This window comes from Miniopterus schreibersii (genome assembly GCF_964146895.1).
Source record: "Miniopterus schreibersii genome assembly, chromosome: 2".
Classification (NCBI taxonomy): Eukaryota; Metazoa; Chordata; class Mammalia; order Chiroptera; family Miniopteridae; genus Miniopterus; species Miniopterus schreibersii.
In genome coordinates this window covers 139,285,587-139,306,849 of record NC_138102.1, presented here as the reverse complement: position 1 = coordinate 139,306,849, position 21,263 = coordinate 139,285,587, and the positions used below count along the sequence as shown (strand labels likewise).

The 21,263-nt window shown below is 45.5% G+C and overlaps 1 protein-coding gene across 1 annotated transcript in view; it reads left to right on the top strand.

The window, feature by feature from the left end:
• NCKAP1L (NCK associated protein 1 like) overlaps window positions 1-16,743 on the top strand; it is a 39,108-nt gene extending 22,365 nt beyond the window's left edge. Inside the window, exons 22-31 of the mRNA XM_081126002.1 lie at window positions 1,399-1,529; window positions 4,189-4,286; window positions 4,399-4,492; window positions 4,645-4,727; window positions 5,029-5,109; window positions 8,196-8,289; window positions 9,176-9,292; window positions 9,610-9,719; window positions 11,795-11,884; window positions 15,353-16,743. Of these exons, the coding sequence (XP_080982128.1) occupies window positions 1,399-1,529; window positions 4,189-4,286; window positions 4,399-4,492; window positions 4,645-4,727; window positions 5,029-5,109; window positions 8,196-8,289; window positions 9,176-9,292; window positions 9,610-9,719; window positions 11,795-11,884; window positions 15,353-15,484 (1,030 nt within the window). The 3' untranslated portion in view covers window positions 15,485-16,743. The remainder of the gene's footprint in view (window positions 1-1,398; window positions 1,530-4,188; window positions 4,287-4,398; window positions 4,493-4,644; window positions 4,728-5,028; window positions 5,110-8,195; window positions 8,290-9,175; window positions 9,293-9,609; window positions 9,720-11,794; window positions 11,885-15,352) is intronic.
• The last annotated feature ends 4,520 nt before the right edge of the window (window positions 16,744-21,263 follow it).

Below are 21,263 nucleotides of genomic sequence, written 5' to 3'. Positions count from 1 at the left end.
CAAATGAAGAAGGCTTATTTCTGCATGAGGACTGGAGCAATAAGCTGAGGCAACCCAGATTCCCTTCTATCTACCATGAGGTTTTTTTCTAATCTTCCAGTAACATCCATTGACCTATTTTGTAATAATTCAACCTTTTTCCTCTTCATTTCTAGTTCCCCAACCTTCCTTTTCTGGGTTCTGTTTTAATTTCAAATGATTTCTATTCCTCTTTCTAAAGTTCTTTTGTTTCTCTTTTCACTCAGCTTCTTCCTCTGAAAACCATTCTAACATTATCTCTCCTGAACACTATCTCTTCAACCCTAGACATGACATTTCTCTAGTAGATTGTTCTTAATAGGAAGGGGACATCCTTCCCAAAACCAGAGGTAGGAGCAATATTTCCTTTGAGATTTAAGGAGGGAAAGGAGCTGGATTTCTTCATCCCCAAGCCACTGGGTGGCGCTCTTAATCCAATATCAGCTCAATAGGAAATAGGCTGCTAAGAATCCCCTGAGTAGGGGGAAAGACAGGCAAGGTTTGCAAATACAAATGCCAACAGAGACCAAGGAAGTAAGGGACCTGGGTGTTGCGGGCTAGGTGGGAACTTTGGGTAGTTGGGGAGGGTATGCCTCTTTAAAGGGGGCAGCAGCCACTTAGTTCCTCCTCCTCAATGCCCCACTAAATCCTTATTTTTTAATGTAATATCTCTCAGTTTCAAACTTTTGAACAACTAATTCAAATTAAAAGAAAAAAAAAGTCATGTTTAGTGAGTGGGTTTGGCCCACCCGTGGTTAGCTTGAGACTTCTGTAAGACCTAAGCCCAGAGCTAGTGCCTGGGTGAGTGGCATGGGTTGGCTAAGCCCTCCTCTGCTGACACTGGTTGGAGGCCTTCTCAGCTTGCCCAGAGGTCAGGAGGGTATATTTGGAGACTGATGACTAATGTTCCTGGGATTTCTCTCTGTCCAGGAGGTTTGACTTGAGATCCACTTCCAAGATCCTAGGTCTTCAGTCCAACATTCTCATTGGAGAGGTTGAGGCTAAGTATATTTCAGAGGAGCCCAATTGGGAAATTTTTTGTGTGTGATCTTGGGCTTGCCGAACCTGACAGAGGAAGACCAAGGATGAGGGGAGTATAGTAATTAGAAAGAGCAGGGGCTGAGGGAAGGGAGTGTATGCCGTCAAATTTGATAGCCGTGCAGATTAGAGGAGAAGTGGAATTACATTACTGCCAGTTGTTTTTGAGCCAATGATTTGAGGTGTTAATTAGGGTGTTTTACTGTCTTCTTTGAGACTCTTCTCTCCACCCCTGCCTTTGGTGGGATTTCTCTTCCTGAGCCCAGTGGTAGTGGCAGGGAGCAATGGTGGGGAGAAGGGATTGCACACTAACTTTCTGTGCTTTCTTGGCCAACCCTGTAGGTACCTAGAAAGTCTGCTCAGACAGGCGAGCGGTGGGACCATCATCCTCTCCCCAGCCATGCAGGCCTTCATCAGCCTTCCCAGAGAGGAGGAGCAACACTTCAGCGCAGAGGAGTTCTCTGACATCTCTGGTGAGCCCAAGGCCTGGTTGCCTTATCCAGGAGTGTCTTTCCCTTCAGTACAGTATCTCAGCTGTGGACCTTATCTAAATCCTCCTATTTTCCCAGAAGCTCATTCTACACTCTCCTGAGCATCTCTGCTAAATTCCACTTTGGGGGGGGGGGGGGGCGGGATTCTAAGCAAGACCTAGAATTGAGGCATGGCCTGGGTAGAGGGGGAAAGTGAGAGGAGTTAGGAGTTGGGCAGGGACACTCAAGTCCCTGAAAAGATTTATTTTTTGAAGAGTAGTAAATAGTTATTTTCCATCTCCACAAAGAATAAAAGAGTAGGACATATAATGAAGGGCAAAAGAGAAATGTAAGAGGACATTCTCATGCTTGGAATTATTAAACTCCCATCTGATGTTATGGTATCTTCTTCCTGAGGAATAAGTTTTAGAGCCTTAACCAGTGTTTATATTACTGATGTTTAATAACGATGATGAAATAATGGATGGCATTTATTGTGGGCTAAGTTGTCAGTGTTTTCATGTATTAACTCATTTAATTTTCACAAGAACATTCAGGTAGATAGTCATATTATCCCCATTTTACAGATGAGGACACTGAGACACAGAGAGATTAAGGAACTTGCCTAAAGTCGCACATTCATAAATGGTAGAACTGGGATTTCAACTCAAGGCAGTCATGTTTCAGAACTCGGTGCTTAATCACTATGTAGTGCTGCTTGCCAGTGTATAGAAGTGCTTTTGTGTCTGAAGGGGAGCCAGGGAATGAGTCTGCAGTGACTGAGTTGGGAAGTCATTCTCTTTTTAAAGAGGACTCTAAGCCATACAGATCCTTTTTCATAGATTTGTTTTACTGACTGACTGATTGATGAACTCTCCTGCTGCTTCCTACTTCCTCTCACCTCCATATAAATCATGGCTCCTGCATAGTAGGACATGTTTCAGTGACCTGCCCTCTCCACTCTTCCCCTTCCTTGGGGGTGTTATGAAAGTCAGAGTATGCAGTTCTGTTTCTGAGCTCTGCCTTCTTCCTATGCTCATTCTGGCTCTGTCAGTAAGCTGACCCCACTCTTCATCTGCTGGAGGTTTCAGGTGTCCCCTTCTCATCAACCCCACCCACAAACTGTAGGCAGCATCTAAAATCAGCTTTAGGTCTTGCTGACAACTGACAAGCAGCAGGAGGTAATGTTGATTCCCCCTTCTACCACCCCCACCCCAATTTCCCAGGGTTACCATGGTAATGGGACAATGCTACTCCAAAAATAGATGGAAAGAGGAGGATGCCCTAGGGTTACTAGCCTGGAGTAGAGGAGACTAGAGTAAGTAGGTTTGGCAGATCCAAACCTTCTCCATCAGCTCCAGAGAAGGCAATTCAGCCCCTTTCCTCCTTTTTCAGCCACTTTAGCATTATCTGTGTTGACTGGTGAGGAAATCCTTTTCTAGTTCTTAGCTTAATCTTCCTACTGTAAAAATGTGACTCTAAAAACGTATTTGCTCTGGACAAGTCTCTGTGTCAGCTGCTGTGACCAGTTCCATGTCCTCAGTCATGGTGGAGGTGGAGGTCAGCCGGTCCTGCTTTCAAAGACTGGAGTGTTTTCTTTTCCCTCTGAGCTCATATTAACTATGTTAAACTCACCTTTTTTTTCTACTGGTCTCTTGTTACTTCTGGTCTTTTATGGTTTTCTTTGCTGGGATGGTCCATACCCAAAGATCATAGCTAAAGCTCCTCCCTGTCTGAATTTGTCACTGGTGTTTCTGACATGGGATTCCCCCAGGAAGCTTTGTTTGATTCACAAAGGGCCAGAAGCAGACTGGGTAGAGAGGGGTAAGGCATTGAGGCAGACTGGGGGAAGAAGGATTTAAAGGAAAAAACAGTTGGACTCTGGGGATGTGTTTTTATTATGTAAAAAGAAAAGGTAGCTTAAGGAGAGAAAAACTTGGACAGTGAGGTGTTAAATAAAGGAAGTGGAGGGAGGAACATAGAAAAAGCCAGACCTTAGATAAGGAACTAGATGTGGTATCTGCTGGGACACAGGAAGGGGCAGTAAGGCAATGTGCTAGGTTTCTTGTACCCACTCTTGACTTGGTTAAGTGACCTGGGACAACCACTGAACCCCACCTTGTCTGTTAAATTACATACCTCAGAGGGCTGTTAATAATTATCATAACAAATCCATTATTTATATATATCTTCATAGTGTTCTCTAAGGTTTTTATAATGTATCTTATTTATTCTAATAGGAACTCTGTGAGGTATTCAGGGAAGATGTTAATTTCTTCATTTTACAAAAAAGTAAACTGAGGCTCAGTGACCCATTTAAGGTCTTACATCTAGTAAAGCTACAACAGCTGGTCCAGCAAGAGTGAAACCCAGGTACCACATAAAGGGACTTGAGAGAGTATAGATTCTTAAGACTGTAAAGTAAACAGTTACCATTTCTGGTAAGTCTTGGTGTGAGTACCAGTGGGGAGAGGGTAAACTTTCCACAGGTAGGCCACAGCTGTCACCTGAATGGAGGATATCAGGTTGCTTTTGCTCCTCAACTTCCCATTTCCTTTCCTTGCTGAAAAACATTTCGCAGGTTTAAATTACCTTATCGCTGTTATGCAAAAGCTCTAATGCCCTCTGAGTCCCACCTGGGACCTCTGAATCTCTTTTCCAGAGATGCGGGCCTTGGCTGAACTCTTGGGCCCCTATGGCATGAAGTTCCTGAGTGAAAACCTGATGTGGCATGTGACCTCTCAGATTGCAGAGCTGAAGGTACTGTGGAAGTTTAGCCGCAGGCGAACAGGGTTAGCAGTAGGAGACTGGGGGGAAGATATACCATGGCTCTTGTCTTTTCCTGTTTAATGTTTCTGTGTCCCGGCTGTAGAAGCTGGTGGTGGAAAACATGGATGTACTTGTTCAGATCCGATCTAACTTTAGCAAGGCGGACTTGATGGCTTCTCTGCTGCCCCAGCTGATGGGTGAGCCTTCCCCTAGAGGGAAAAGGAATTGTGGGAAAAGCATTGTGGATGACAGGGGTTTTAGGGGATCTGGGGCTAGGGCTGGGTCTGCAGAAGCAAGACCATCACTATTCTCATATGTTCTCTTCTCTAACGCTCTTCTTTTTCCTCAGGGGCTGATAATGTGCTGAAGCGCATGACCATCATTGGAGTTATCCTCAGCTTTAGGGACATGGCTCAAGAGGGACTTCGAGAGGTGAGCTGGGGGAGAGGGTCTGCCACAAATCACAGACACCTGTCATGGTAGGGCTTGCATGAGAAGTTATGGAAAGGGTTGGTGAGCATTGAGGAGAAAGGAGCTTAATTTGGTAGAGGCCCTGGAAGATCTCTGGGGATAGATGAGCTGAGGAAATGTAGAGGCATGTGGGGAGGGGTGGGAAGTTTATTTAAGCTGATGTTCTTATTTAAGCTGAGACCCTTTTTTTGGTTTGTTTTCACCTGCTTTTGAAGACACTGGCCACTGTCCAGTGAATTCATTCATCTGCTTTTTCCTTCAGGTTTTCTCCTCCCACTGCCCCTTTCTTATGGGTCCCATCGAGTGCCTGAAGGAGTTTGTCACTCCAGACACAGACATCAAGGTAAAGGAAGTACGAAGTGGACTCCAATTAGGAGATTTGTTGTTAAAAAGGAATGTAGTAGGGCCTTGAAAGGGAGAGAGAGCTCTGAAGAATACTGTAGGGAGAAGAGCCAGGAATTGAATAAAAAAACACGGGGGGAGATTTTATGAAGAAAGAGAGGGGCATTGGTCAGACAAATGTTCTTGGAGAAAAGGCAGAGCTGGGGAGACATGCGGGGATGGAGAAAAGTGGGAGCCTGGGGGAGCCTGTTGGGGCTGGGGAAACATTACTGGAGGGAGGAGGACAAGCTCTAGGACAGCATCTGTAGGTTTTCACTTAAGATGTGCACACAAGTTCTCTCTTTAGTCAGGAGCTTAGGTACTTCTTATAAAAAGACTTGTTCCTTCCATTCCCACTCACCCTGCCTGCTGTCAGAGTTTCCTTTCTTTTTCTGGCCATTTCTTCCTCCTAGTTCTGAAACTTTCCAGTTCCTCTATCTGTGTCACCTGCCTCAGGTCCCATTCACTACAGAGATGGAGAAAGAAAGAAGGGATTCTGTAGACACCCTGAGTTAAACATCCCTTCCTTCTCTCCTTTCCTACCTTGCATTATCTTGTCTTTTAAATCACCTGGAACAAACAAGTATGTTTTGCAGGAAATACAGCTGAAGATTGGGAACAAAGAGCTTCAAAATGCACAGGGCAGGCTACTTCTCTTGTTGATTCCTTTAAGGGAGGGAGGTCTGTGATAAAAGGAAACTGGTTAGCAGGAAGAATTAAAGTTAGATGTTAAGAAAAACATCCTTACCTCTAGATCAAAAGAATTGGGAAATATCCTCCTCTGTCTGTGTAAAATCAAATGAGGGTCAAATGGTCATGTTAGAGGGCATGTTTCACTGGATGGCTGCCCCTTTTGACCAGTCTTCAATTTTATGATTTTATGGCGAGCCTGGATTTCTGGCAACTGCTGATTTTGGGGTCGAATGCTCTAGCCTGTCAGGAGCTTGTCTAGCTGATATCTCCTGGGCAGCCCTCAGCTTTAGGCTCTGCCTGTTTTTGAAAATAAGTAGGTGGAGGTGAAGAGGGGGATGACCTGTCCATCAGAAATTCTGTTGCTGCCTCAAGGGGAAAAATATTAGGAGAAGAGAAAATAAGACCCCTTCAGTCATCCCTTTGTTTGTCCAGAAAACCACAGGTCATGAACGAAGGTCCCTGATCTCCTAGGCCATGGTTGCCATAAACAAGGTCATCTAGTTAGTAGGGAATTTAAATAAAGGACAAAGCAGAGTGTAGTTAAGGTTTGCCTTTTGTGTCGAGTACCATAAGCAAAGTGTGTGGGGTTCTTTGCAAAAGATACTCTACTTAGTTGTCTACTATTGAAACAATCATCCTTGTTCTCTCAGAACATTATAAAGTGTTTTTTTTAACCTCAAAAGGGGTGTAAGTACTTAGTGTGAGAGAGTGGGGAGTTTTGAGACTAGATCCTGGGAACCTTATTCTAAGTACATTGAGGGATTTGGGTATCAATCAGTAAATATTAATTGAGTGCCTTCTATATGCTTAGCATTGTGTTAAAAACTAGACAGGATAAAATGAAATGCAAAGTTCCTAGCTTTGAGATAAAGGAAGAAGGGAAAGGAATAATGTTTGTCAGTATATTTGTGACTCCATGAGTCCCTAGGTTAGATCGATACTTTATATGTGTGGTCTAATTTAATCTTCACAACAATTCTGTGAGGTAAGTACTACTACCCCAGTTTTACAGATGAGAAAACTAAGGCTCAAAGACATGAAGTGACTTTTAGCTAAGATCACACATTTAGTAAGTTTAGAATTTGAACCCAGATCTTCCTTTCACTCCAAAGCCTTTTTTCTCCCTTCTCCATGCCATGAGGTTTTAAAAGAAATTATAATCTAGTTGGTGAGATAAGCCATATGTCTCACCTCCTGTCTGAAAAGACACTGACGTTACCAGGTGCTGTGCGTGACTAGTGCTTTCAGTGACTAGTGCTACCAGTTAAAGGAGGGAGACATGGGTTTGGGCGGAAGTAATCAGGGAGGGCTTCACAGAGAATATGAGATCTGAGTTAAGCCTGAAGGAATGGGTGTCACCTAGATATAAGTTGGGGAGAGGAAAGGACACTGGAGGAGGGAAGCACATGAACCAAAATGTGGGAGTAAGGAAGTAAATTGTAGTTTGGAGAGTGAATAAATTACCCTGCCTGCATTGACTGTAGGAAGTGTTTAGGGAAATAAAATTGTCAACGTAAGAAACATTCAAACTTGTGAAGAATTTTTGTGAGTTTATTTGAGCCAAACTGTAGACAAATGCCAGGAAGCAGAATCTCAAGGGACTGAGATAATGCTCTGGAGGATGGCAGTTTTGCACCTTGTTTTATACATTACAGCCAAAAGAGGAGATGTAAGTGGGTTACATGAAATCCATTGGTGATAGATTAGGGAGGCGGGAGAAAGCAAAGCAGGGAGACCCCTGGGGTTGGATAAAAAGTAAAATGATGGACACACACTTCTTTTACTTAGGTGGGTGCAGGATAGTTAACAGTCAACAATTAACTCAATGCAATGAGGGTATTTGTGGTCTCTGCCTGTGCTTTGAGGGGTCTGGAAAAAAGAAAATTAGTTTGACATTCCAACGATATGTTATCGTAGATGCAAAAGACAGGCTCAATTAAGGTAAAGATTGACCTTTGTAAGAGAAGATACTGGCCTAGGACATGACTACCCACCATAAACTACTTTTAGTTAAAAAAGTTTTAATTTCAGACCATCCTTTGGGGTTACTTAGGTCTCTGAGTTTGCAAGGCCACCATGCAGGCCTTCCCTGAGCTAGTCAGGTTAGCATGTGGCCCCTTTTCATCCACAAGGTTGAGACAGTAAATTTGTACTATGGCATATGTGAATGCCAAGCAAAAGCTTTTGGGTTTTTCCCTCTGTAGGTTAGGGAGAGCTATGAAGGAATACCTAGAAAAGGTGATAGTATACCAAAAATTTAAAACCAGTGGTCTACGAATTCTGACTCTCTGTAGCTTTTGCCAAACACTTTTCTCCTTGGAATCAGATCTAGAAAGTTGTTTTCTTCTCTACCAGGTGACTCTGAGTATCTTTGAGCTGGCATCTGCTGCAGGCGTGGGCTGTGACATTGACCCAGCCCTGGTGGCTGCCATTGCTAATATGAAAGCTGGTAAAATTGGGGAAATGAGGGGTTTGGGCCATATTTCTGGGTGGGAAAATGCCAATGTCAAAGAAGCCTTTTGTTTGGGATTGTGAATTCAGGGATACAAGCTGGTAACTAAGGAAAGACTTAACACATGGTCCCTAATCCCCACAAAATACTAACACAGGCAATTTAGATTTCTAGTCAGAATCCAACCAGTTGACCTGTGAATCAGCTAAAAAATATTAAGTGAGAGTCTGTTTGATGCTTAGCAAGTGCTCAAAGGAACTTACAATCTGGTTGGGGAAATAAGATGAGTGCCAATGAAACAATGAGAGAACAATACACAGTAGTATAGGATTTCATGCTGAGTATGTGGTATAGCATCTGATCTCCAGAGTATAGCATCTGTGCTCTCCCCTCCTGTATAGTCACCATGACACTATTCACTTCTTCCCCAGGTCTCACACTTGTCTCATATTTTCCATTACGCATTTCCTGTGATTAGAATGTTCATACTTATACACACTCAGAACCAAGGGGCTGGTATGAAGCCCTTTCGTAATTTCCAGACGGGTCCTCCCTCTTCTCTATTGGTTTTGGTGAGACTCTTTCCTTTCCTTCCTGCCTCTCCACCCCATTGCAGTTGACGGCGTGTCCTCAGACTGCTTGTCAGCAGAGCCCTTTGCTAAGAGCTCTGCTCAGACACCAGTGGAGGCCTCCAAGGACTCAGGCCCCTCACGATAAGTGGAGGCTGGCCCTGTCCCCTTCAGCAGTAATGACTTGCCTATAGTGCTTCATAAAGAGTGTTCATAGATATTTTCTCATGTGATCCTCAGCAATTCTGAGGATCCTCGTCCTGTAGAGTTTGACTCCTGTTGGCTGACCTCACTTCTCTTTTTCCTCTTACTAGATACCTCATCCCCTGAGGAAGAATATAAGGTGGCCTGCCTGCTCTTGATCTTTCTTGCAGTTTCCCTCCCACTCCTTGCCACAGACCCTTCTTCCTTCTACAGCATCGAGATGGATGGTAAGTAAGGAGTAGGGTTGAGGAACCAGGGCTATTTAGGTTACTGTCCTGGGGTAGGGAGATGAGATGGAGACAGTTATCTATCTGAAAATATAGACTTCTGTCTCAGGTATAACATTCTGTTTCAAAAAGCAGAATGAACTGTCCATAAAATTCAATTCCAGTGAAATTTCATAGGAATATCCTTCTCCTAATCCCCAATGCTTCCTATGGATGTTAAATAGGGGTGGCCCAGATGGAAAAAATGAAAACTTCCCAGCTGGGGTAACTCACTTTGTTATTTCCTTTTGTTTCTCCCTCTATCAATAATAACCTAGGTTACAACAACAATATTCACTGCTTGACCAAAGCCATCATCCATGTGTCTGCTGCCCTCTTCACACTCTACAACAAGAACATTGAAACTCACCTCAAGGAATTTCTGGTGGTGAGTGGGTCTAGGTGATAAGGAATGGAAGGCTGCAAAGTCTGGTGAGAATTGGTTTGACTTAATCCATAGACTGTTATTGTTGAGCAGGCCTTGGATAACCTCCCACCTAATTCATTCAGTAAGTAGTGAGAGGCCACTTTGTGAAAGGCAGGAGTTTCTTTTAAGTTTCCTGACAGCTAGTATTTCAGCCTCTGCCTAAATCCTTGGAAAGAGCATTGGACTAAGAGTCAGAAAATCTGAGTTCTAATTCTAGATCTAGTTCTGGATACACTAAGAAGTTGTATGACTTCTGAAGAGCCACACTTTTGGGGCCTCAGTCTTTTCATTTATTAAAGAGGGCAATTAAACTAAATCTATGATTCACTACCTTGGTGTGCATTAGGATCCCAAGGAGCTTGTTCAAATACAGATTCCCAACCCTTATACTAATTCTGCTGAATTAGAATATCCTAGGGTGAGTCCAATCCTCTGTTTTTAATAAGATCTCTAGGAGATCTGAAGCACAATAAAGTTGGAGAGACACTGAGTTGTAAAAGTCCCCTTCCAACTCTAATACTGACAAAAAGCCAAACTTTTTTCAAATTCTCAAACTTTAGCGTAAATGAAAACCACTTAGAAAATTTCTGAATCAGTGGATTAAAGGCAGCACTGGAAAATTCGCATTTTCTTTTTTTTGTTAATCCTCACCTGAGGATATATTTTTCCATTGATTTTTAGAGAGGGTGGAAGGGGGGGGAGTGTGGGGGGTGGGGGGAGAGGGAGGGAAGGAGATATGTGAGAGAGACACATCAAATGTTTGCCTCCTGCATGTGCCAGATCCAGGCCCAGAATTGAACCTGCAACCCAGATATATGCCCTTGACTGGAAATTGAACCCGAGATTCTTAGGTGCCTGGGCTGATGCTCTACCACTGAGCCACACTGGCCAGGGCAAAATTTGCATTTTCAACAAGTTGCTCATCCTGGAATCTTACTTTGAGAACCACTGGTCTAGAATACTAAGGACTGGTGCTTACAACCAGGCAGCCGATTCTACTGTAGGCTATGTCCAATTTGTTTGAAAAAAAATTGTTTTAAAACAAATTTTAGCCAAAGTTTGACTCCCTGTTACTATCACCATTGATCTTAGCTTTGCCCCTGGAAAAACACAAAATAAGTATAATCTCTTTCCATTATTGAAAGAGGCCCAGAGTTTTCCATCCTAAATCCTCGGTGGAGGAATCACATCCATATACTTCTGCTACATGGTCCATTACCCACTGCCTGCTTGAGCATTCTCAGCAATAGGAAGCTTATTCCTTGGCAAAGTGTGGTCCTGATTTAGGAACTGGGGCCTCATCTGCCTCCTTTCAGGAGGAGACAGTAGGTCACATTCTCTTGGGAATCATACTATTGTCTTGAGAAGTACATGTTGGGGACTGGGAAGCTCAGTGAGTGGGTCTCTATTAAAAGTGAAACAATCACTCAGGATGGACTCTGAGCTTCTTAGATATAAAGAGGACTCACACTCACACAGCTCTAAGTTGGGGTGAGAAGGGAATTCCACCCCCTCCTTTCCCTTCCCCCCCTTTGTTTGCTAAATACAGGAAACCTGAGTCTGGGATGCAATTAAGCACGTTTCTTCCTACCTCTTTGATTTGTTGGGGACCTGGAGGCGAATGGAGAAGACAGCTATTTGGGAGTTGACAGGAGGAGAATACCAAGAGCACTGTGTCTGAATCAGAGGCCCAGCTCTTCTCTAGTCCAGAGAGGAGTTAGCTGTAAACGGCCCTAGGACAGTGGTGTCTGCATGCTGCCTGGGAAAAGAGATTAATCTCCTGGCACACAGTATTACCTGCCTTTGTTCTAGGCCCTTTCCTTCCCCTGCAACCTCTCCCCCAGCACCCCAGGCAACCTCCTGTTGTCCACACTGGTTTATAGGCTGAAACCTAGAGTATTTGCCAGTTTTCCACCCTGAGTCTCCAGGAACATCTTCTAACTTTCCTCCTTGATAGTTTAACTTCCTGTAGCCTGAGGCTGTCCTACTCTGACCTCCATAAAAATCTGCTTCCCTTACAAACTCTTCCCTTACAGGTGGCCTCTGTAAGCCTCCTGCAGCTGGGCCAGGAGACTGACAAGATTAAAACCAGAAATCGGGAATCCATTTCTCTGCTCATGCGCTTGGTATGTATCTTGTTGAAGTTGCTCTGGGAAAAGAGAGAGGAGAGCCAGAGGGAGACTCCTCTTTAAGGTCTTTTGGTCCCTGGTATTGTCATCACTCAAAAGCATTAACTAAGAACTTAATTCTGCTGGACCCTCTGGGTCTAGTCTTCATATTCTGGTTAACATTCTAGACTTGTCCTGTAATATCAAGGTAGAGTCTTCAAGGACTTTTCTGCAGGACAGGGCCTTCCTGGCCCTTAGCTGACTGGGACCCTTTTCCTGCAATGTTCTCGAGTCTGACCTGGTGGGGCAGGTGTGACCCTCATCCGTAACAACCTGCCCAGTGCATGTTTGGTTTCACTTGACCTCTTCCTACCACCTATTTCTTGTCCTTAAGAGTATATGAAGAGGGTGCTGAATAGCACAGAGCTGAACTCAGAATGGGGAGGAGGGCTCAGAGGAGGAAGGGATTTTAGATGAAAAGTTACAAGGCAGGGAGCCCGGTGACCCGTGCATCAGGCAGCTCTTGCTATCTCTTCTCCTTTATCCCCAAGCTGTGGGTTTTCCCTACTTTGGCAGAAAGTTCTGGGAACTCTGACTCAGTTAATTAAAAAAGAAATCTTTTCCTCATGACCCTGTTTCTTTCCTCATCACACTTACTCACTGTTTTGCTCTAAAAGTCTGATTTGCCAGGTTAGCACTGCACTTAGGTATGGACAGGAGGGGCCCCTGCCCTAGCCCTGTGTTTAAGAGGCCCTCCTCTGGCCTGTGGGGAGAGAAGTCTGTGTTCTACCTTGAACCCCACACTGAAGATTTCTGGGACCTCAGAATTCTCTGTTAAGCAGCTCCAGCCCACTTGTGGGGCTCGTGTAGAGCTTCTTCCCCAAGTCCGTCCTGCTGAGGCAGACTGCTGCTGGCAGATATGCCTCTAGTGCCCAAGGAATGTATGGCTAGAGCTTAGCTGTGCAGATAGGAGGTCTATGTGCATACAAACGCTTCAAACTGGGGCGGTTCCCCCTCCCCTGTTCTGGTGCAGAGCTCTTAGAAGTCTAAGAATTCTTAATTCAAACCCGGCCTTCCATGAAATTATAAAAGTATATTGTGAAGGTTGAAATATAGAATATAATAGTTTATTTAATTTATTTAGTCATATGGTATGTGGGTTTCCATTTGGACTCTTGGCCCAGGACCATGAATGTTAGGGGCAGACATGCCAGGGATTGTCCCTGGTTTCCTTTAAATACACTGGCACTGAATGGTATCTATGTCTCAGTTTCTTCTGCTAGAAAAAGGCCTAGGTTGGCTGATTAAGGATTATGATGGAGAAGAGAAGAGAATGGACATGAGGTTATATGTGTGTAAGTGTGTGTGTGGTGAGGGGTGAGAGGGCAGAGGAGGCAAATGAGGGCAAATACTAGTAGTGTGCTAGAGAGAGGACAATTTTTGGAGCATCATGAACTTGGGCAAGCTAATTAACCTTTGTGAGACTCTGATTCTTTATCCATAAAAGTGCACGATAATCCTTATGATAGAGTGCTTAGTATTCATAAGATAATATATGTAAAAGTGCCTAGTACATAATAGATGCTCAAGAAATGTTAGTTCCCTGTCTCTGCTGTTCATTTTAGTTTCTGGAAGGTTAAGCACGCCTCTTCATTTCCTTGGGCAGTTTTCACCTCTGTAAGGTTGGAGGTGATTCTTTATTGCCAGAGAGCCTGGCCTCTTCCTTCTTCTTTGCTCCCCTCTCCCCCACATCCCCAAACTGTGAGGAGGCCTCTGCCCCTTGTGGCAATGCAGTGAGGCCTTCAGAGTGGCTGGAACAGAGAGCTAGGGCCAAGCACTTTTTATTGGAGAGAGTGATGGAAGGACTAGCTGCTGCAAAGCAATTTAAATGCAAATGTTTCCACAGAGCATTTGGAAATTACTGAAGGGGAAGGAGCTGTATTCTGATATAAGAGGCTACTCATGTAGCCCCAAATCCTAGTCAGGCACTTCTCTCCCTGAGTTCTTTCTGTCTTGCTGTCAAGCCTGGGCAGTGCCCACCCCAGTATTGCCAGTGTTCCTGGCTTTCACAGTGGAAAGAGAGGACTCTTTCATAGACTTGTGGGATCTTAGCTGTCAGAATGAGTCCAGATCCTGGCAATTACTCTAGTCCTTACAATTCATAAGTGAGGAAACTGAGGACAGGAAGGGAAAGATGACATTCAAAGTCTCCCCCAAAATATATGGGCAGATTTGGGACTACAACCCAAGTTTCTTGGCCTTCATTCTAGGGCTGTTTCCACTACTATAAATCTCTTCCAGTTAGGAGTCCTGTTATTTTCTGTGCTTAATGGAGCAAAGAATAGGAAGTCTTGGGCCAGTGAATCGTTCTTGAAGCTGTCACTCATTTCCTTGTACCTGAGGGTTGTGTCCTGGAAAAGAGGTCTTATCTCTGTCCTGGCTTAAGGTTTGAAAGTCTACCCTAGCAAAAAAATTTTTCTGTTATCCAACCTAATACTCGAGCTACAGTTTTACTGGCAGGTTTCCTCCCCTTCAGCCTGTGGCATCTGCTCTTCTGGGGCTGTTGTGTGTATTGTGTGTGCATGTGCTTGAGAAACGCAGAATTTTACAAATTTTAAAACCTGAAAGGACTTCAGAGTGAGAAACATGTTAGAGTAGATATGGTAGGTTCTGTTATGCATGAATTTTCAGAACTTGAAACACCAGCCAGATCGGGGAGGGCCCATCTGTGTGAATTGCCAGAGGATATGGGACACCTCTCCGGAGTGTGTCTTTTAGTCCCAGACCTCTTGACGAGAAGAGTACTAAAGGAAATACACCTATTCCTTCCTCAGAGATGGGGACCCTCCAGCCCAATGCTAGGTTGCACTGCTCTTTGCTAATATCCGCCCGTCCCACCAGTCTTATCCAAGCATCTTGATCTATCTTTCGGCTTGGCTGTGGGGGCTGCTGGGATTACCACAGTACACAGGCTTCTAATTAAACTAATTAATCATGCCTGCTCCTCTATGCAGCATCCTTACTGCTCCACAAGCACTGCACTGAGGGAGGGAGGACACAGGCCCAGCACAGGAGGACCCGTGTGGATTCCATGTCCCCCTTTTTCGGCCTGCAGCCGCAGTTGTTTCTTTCTCTGTCAGGCTTTGTCATTATGGCTTTTACTCATCCTTACCTGCATCTGCGCTCCCCACCCACATGTGCTTTAGCATCCAGAATGGGAGAGAATGGGCTTTTCTGCCACAAGGGAAGTGATTCTTCCCTGCCTTCTGTTTCTGAGCCCTTCATATAACCTTGAGGAGGGGGACAGAGGCCACATGCTTTCTGGGAGATAAACCAAGGAGGGAAAGAGGGGAGTGTGACTTGGAACCCAGTTCACTTGTAACTCTGAGGGCCTCAGAGGGCCCCCGGGACTGAATGAAGAGGAACAGGGTGGCACAGAGGCATGCCCTACTCGAGGTTCTCATCTCTTGGCCCCTTCTCTTGCAGGTGGTGGAGGAGTCCTCCTTCCTGACCCTAGACATGCTGGAGTCCTGTTTCCCTTATGTCCTGCTTCGAAATGCCTATCGGGAGGTATCTCGGACCTACCACCTGAATCGAGTGCCGGCCAGTACCCACTGAAGGCCCTTTGGACCTGCCTAAACCCACGCCACACTGGGAACTGTGGTCATTTTCTCAAGGGGTAGGGACGGGGTAGGGTCTGGAGCCAGAGCAGATGAACAGGCATATGGATGAACAATCCAGGGCTGAGAAATCATAGAGGAGTGGGGCAGGTTGGGGGATGGAGGAGAGGTAAAAGGAAAAGTTAGGGGCATGGGGCCAAGTGTGTGAATTTTTACAATGAAAAAAACCAAAAAACAAAACCACACAGAACCGAGTGACATACAAATATGTTTCTATCTTGAGCTCTGACTGGCATGGGTCTCTTTGACGACCTTCATCACTATTCTACGGTGATGCTGGCGGACAGAGAAGATCAATCATCATATTAAACCATAATGAGCTTCTAATCCTCCCACTGGAGCTGCTATTGTCTCCTGCACATTCATTAGGACGATTATCTCCTCTCTTCCTTTTCCAAATGTGTTCAGCAAATATTCAACCCGGTCCTACTGCAAAGTCGTAGCAAAGGAATCCCTCTTTTCCTTTGTGGGGGCACTTTGCAGAGTAAGAGGGGCAATGAGGAAGTGCTCTTGAGAGATTTTCACTGCCCCAAATCTTTTCACCTGCCCTAAAAAGTAAATTCATCTGTTTAACTTTCACCCCTCCTCCTTTTTCTCTGACATCATCATAACCCAGAGTGGCGGGTCAGTCTAGGTAATTCTAGGTCACACGACAACCCATTGGACCGGAGTCATGTGGTTTCCTTCCCGGACCATTTGGGGTACTCTTCCTCGTACCTGGAAGGGTTGATTTAACCCAAATCCCCTTGTCATCTTGGGTACAGCTGTTGCTCCAGGCAGGGATTTCTTGTCTAGATTTTAAATTTCACAGACCTTATTAGGTTATAGGGCCCTGAGAGTGGGTATACTTGAGGGAGTACAAGCTGTTTCAACTTAGCCCTTTCCTGCACTAATTAGAATTTCAAGTGTCACAAAACCTGGGGCATTGAAGATAGCACTAAACTAGGTTTAGTTAACTCCATGGCAGGGAACAGTGGCCTCCGGTGCATCACTTCTGTGCACCCACTTCCAGGGAGGCTGGAGCAACAGATCACATATGTAATAGGTTTAGAGTAGTTGGGATGGGCCAATATAATTAACTAGTTGATTAATCAGGGTCATGTTCATACTTCCACTATAAAAGGCAAGCAATTGTTGATTTTCCTCAAAACCATCTGACCTTCATTAAAGCTATTTAATAGCTGTTTTTGGATTTTATATGTGTGTTTGATTTTTACTTCTCAAGACCCAGGCTTAGTCTATACTTTTAAAACTTGGCTCCTATAATCAATACACAAGTTTTCCTTAGCAACAACTGCCTGCTCTTTAGGATAGAAGCAACAGAGGATTCTGCTTTGTGCCTCAGCATGTTGTCCTTCCTTGCTGTGGAAAGGACAGCGTGTTCTAAGGGGTGATTCAGGGTCAGGCCTACTGAGACCGAGGGGAAAATTGATGAGGAAGAGAAGGCTCAAAACTATCTGAACAACTATTCTTAAGCACATATCTCTGCTGGGATCATCGTCTTGAGATGGAGATCCCTTTTTCATCTACCATGGAACTGCTTAAAAGGAGCCTCCCAGAGGACAGAAGACAAGTTGCTGCAGGAGAATAGAGGGTAGATATACTACCTTTATTATTTTTTTAAAATTAAAAATTAGTTCGAGATAGTTAATCCAATAAAGTATTGCAGAGAGATCCTGTGTAATGTTACCAGTTCCCCCCAACGGTAACATCTTGCAAAAGTGATGGTATACTGTGATAACCAGAATATTGACCATGATACCATCCACCCATCTTATTCAGATTTCCCCAGTTGTTTTTTTTCAGTTCTTACCCGAGGATATTTCTTCCATTGCTGTTCAAAAAGAGTGGGGGGAGGGGGGAGAGATGTGAGAGAGACACATTGATTGGTTGCCTCCCGAACATGCCCTGACAGGGGCCGGGGATCGAGCCTACAACTGAGGTACTTGCCCTTGGCCAGAATCCAACCCCGGGACCCTTCAGTTCCTGGGCCAATGCTCTAAGATACAGAACAGTTCCAACATCACAAGGATCCCTCATGTTGCTCTTTTATAAACACACCCACGTCCCTCCTGCAACCCTCTTCTGCTTCCCTAACCCCTGGCAACACAAATCTGTTCCCCTTTTCTAAAATTTTGTCATTTGTCATAATATCTTTTTATAAACATATATTTACACATACATTTCTCTACCATGTATACTTTTTCAAAATGTTCTTGCATCCTTATGACATTTCTGCAAGGTAGGGGAGGCTTCCTTATCTCAGGCCAGTGAACAGATTTAGAGATGCTAAATGACTTAGGAAGGTGACATGTTTAGCAGTACATCTAGAACTGGGAGCTGAGTCTGACATTCAGTCCTAGACTTTTCTCCCTGTCCAGACTGCCTCTTCATCTGGGAAGACTTAGTTATTAGAATCCAGAGACCCTAGAACAAGCAAAAATAGGAGAAGGTAAGGACATGATGGCCTTAACCACCTGAAACAAAAGATGAATGTCTTGAGGTAACAGGACCCATCAGCACTTTAGGCAATTTGCTTCCTTGGCCAGGACCATCTCTGATCCCTTGCAGCCTAGGACACAATCAACTGTGAACTGCTTTCTGCTCTCAGATCCCCAGCTTGCTTTGTTCAGGCCTAAAAGGAACTAAGGAATGAGTATCAGGGAGAAATTCTGACCTTGATTGCTTTGTCTTGCAGGCAGAGTAGACTCTAGCCTCGGCATTTTCATTAGTGCAGTGTTTTCATTACAATCTCCATTAACTTGTTTGCAGCAATGAGATGGAATTATCCCTCCCACCAGGCCTGCGGTGAGATGCTTGCAGAGAAGCTCCCATTCCTTTGGGCAGTAAAGACACTATGGTGTTCAGTCCAGTGGGCAGATGAGGGTGGCCTCTAACTGCAGTGGGTCTGGGGCCTGGATGAGGGGTTCTTACCCTTTGGCACTTTGCCCAGGAGGTAAAGAACAGCTGTGGTTTGAGTTCTAACCCAGGAGAGGAGATCCCAGCTAGGGACGAGACTTCCTTAACCTCAGGTCCTCATGCCTATATCAGTTCTCCTCCAACAAAGTTTCACTTTGAGAAGAAGCTGGCACACGGTTGAAATGCACTCACGTGGTTGAATGTTCTTTCAGTCCTCCTCCCCACAGGGCCTCCGGCTCCTCCTAAGTACCTGTCATCAAAGGAGATGAAGATGAATCCCCCCTCAGCCCCCACACCTCAAGGAGTTGTCAAGTACTCTCCCTCCTACCTGAATAGGAAGCTGGAGCAGCAGGCCACATTTCAGGCTGAGGAAGTCAGAAGTTAACTTGAGCTGAGTTTGCAGCTCTGGAGAGATTGAGGAGCAGGATTTCTTTTGTCATTTTGGAAGGAGAGGGTTGTGAGGCCGCCCCTTTAAATAGTATTCCTGTAGGAGGCAGATCACATCCATCCGTCACCACTGCCAAAATGTCACTTTTGGTCTCTATCAAACTCAAAGCTTGTTGGAAGGGGTTGTGGAGTTAGGGGAGTGAGGAGGAATGGTCTCCAAGGGACATGGGCAGTTTGGAAGCTGAAAAGGAGAGGCATGAGATTGGGTAGATGGAACCTGGGGAAAGTGGGGGGCAGGAGATGGGGGAAAGACAGGGAGAGAAAAATAGTGGGTCTTTTGAGTCTACGAATGGGACTGATACACCCTGTCTAGAGGGAGGTTAAGACAGAAGGGTAGGATTGCAACAAGACGCATGAGGTTGAGGTTAAACACCAGGAATGGTAACTAGAGAGAGAAAGAGCCACGGAGTGGAAAAGCACTAGAAAAAGGTTGGGGGGCTTGGCCCAGGCCATGTTGCTTACTCTCTGTGGGGCAGCAACATTTTTCTGGGCTTAGTTTTCCCATTTGTTGCATGAAGGGGGCTGGACTAGATGGAGTCTGAAGTCTCTTTTACAAAGAACTTGTGGGGTGTGTGAATTTTTCTTTTCTTAAAATAGGTTAGGAGGTGGGGGCGTGGGAGAGCAAGAGTGGGATATACCACTGTGTCCACACAAAATGTTGAGAGACCCCTCTGGAAGAACATCTCTCGCCTCTCTCCCACTTTTTCTAGTTGAAATACCTGCCTAATTTGGGAATCCCTTTAGCTCTAATCCTAATTTGCTTTCCTTCTTTCTTTTTGTTAATCTTCACCTGAGGATATTTTTTCCATTGATTTTTGGGGGGTGGGGGGAGAGAAACATCAATGTGTCAGACACATCAATTGGTTGCCTCTCGCTAGCGCCCTGACCGGAGCCAGGGATCAAACCTGCAGCCCAGGTATGTGCCCTTGACCGGGAATGGAACCTGCGACCCTTTGATGTGCAGGCCAATGATCTAACCACTGAGCCACACTGGCCAGGGCTCCAGCCCATTCTTTTTCAATGGATAAGGAAGGCAATTGCTCTCAAATTTTGAGGAGTGGATTGTGTAGGAGTCTGACTGGGGTCTCAGATGCAGCTATGTCTAGACTGGCACTGTTCCTGGCAAGGAGGGGAAAGGTGGATGTGTGCTGAAATTAGATGGACAGAGGGGGAAGCCCCAATATGCTTTTCGTATTTTCTCCATCTCTGACTCTGCCATCTCCTTCTGCCTCTGTACTTCTGGGAGCTGGTTGTGCTGATGCTTCTCTATCCTGCCAGATCCGAAGGCCCAGCCTAACCTAATGGCCAAAAGGCAGTTCTTTAATGATGGGAGTCTTCACCCGGCCACTAAACTTCTGTTTTTTCCTACTCCATTGCCTGGGAAGGGGGGAGCCTCCACCTGATATTTAGAACGGAGTAAATGCCTTCTCCTGACCACCCCTCCTTCCAACCCCCAGAGTTCTTGAAATTAAAACTCACATTCTGGACTAGTTAGTGAAGACACCTCCGCCTTCTCTTTGCATGGGGTTTTCCCCAATGCCAAAGCAGGTGGTCTTTAAGGAGAACATTCTAAGGGATGCTGAGGCGATTCCTGCCAGAGTCCAAAGGAGGACTCAGTTTGATGGAAGAGGCTTTGCCCTGTTCCAAAGTCTTGAGTTCAAATTCCAGGTCATTCATCCTGCCAATGTTTTAAGCACCCAGGCTGTTTTGTGCTGGGCCCTCAGCCACTAGAGTTCTTTCACGGACGATGGGTTAAGAAGAAACAATCTGGAAAGGCCACAGGAGGGGCTGAGATGAGCTATTTATTGGGAATGATTTCCTGGCCCTTATGGAGTTATATTTAATGGAAAGAAGATATGGTGCTGCCTGCTCGGGTGGATTCTCTCTGGAAAGCTTTAAACTTCGGAAGAAAGGAGTGGGATACCATAGCAACTCGGAGCGACCCCGAACTTTTTCCTTGAAAGGCAGGAGCGCTGGTGTGAGGGCCTGGCCTGGGGCTGGGCTCTGACGGTGGGCGCCTTCACTGTGCCACAGTGCCAAGGCCCCCAGGCAGAGAGGGGTGGACTCCTGTCCCTACCCCTCTCTCTCACACGGGACGCTAGGCCCATGTGAATACATGAACCCACGCGCCGGTACACGGAAACTCGCACACCAAAGGAACCCGCACGACACCCACAGCGAAGCGCTGCCTCCGCCGCCTGCGCCGCTCTCTGTAAACACCGCTTACACCCACCCGCGGGGCGCGCGCCCGCCCTTGGGCGCTTTTGTCTGCGTGCGCCCCGGGCTTCAGTCTTTCCTCCGGGAGGGGGAGGAGCGGCTGCGGGGAGTGAGAGAAGAGCCGGCGGCAGAGA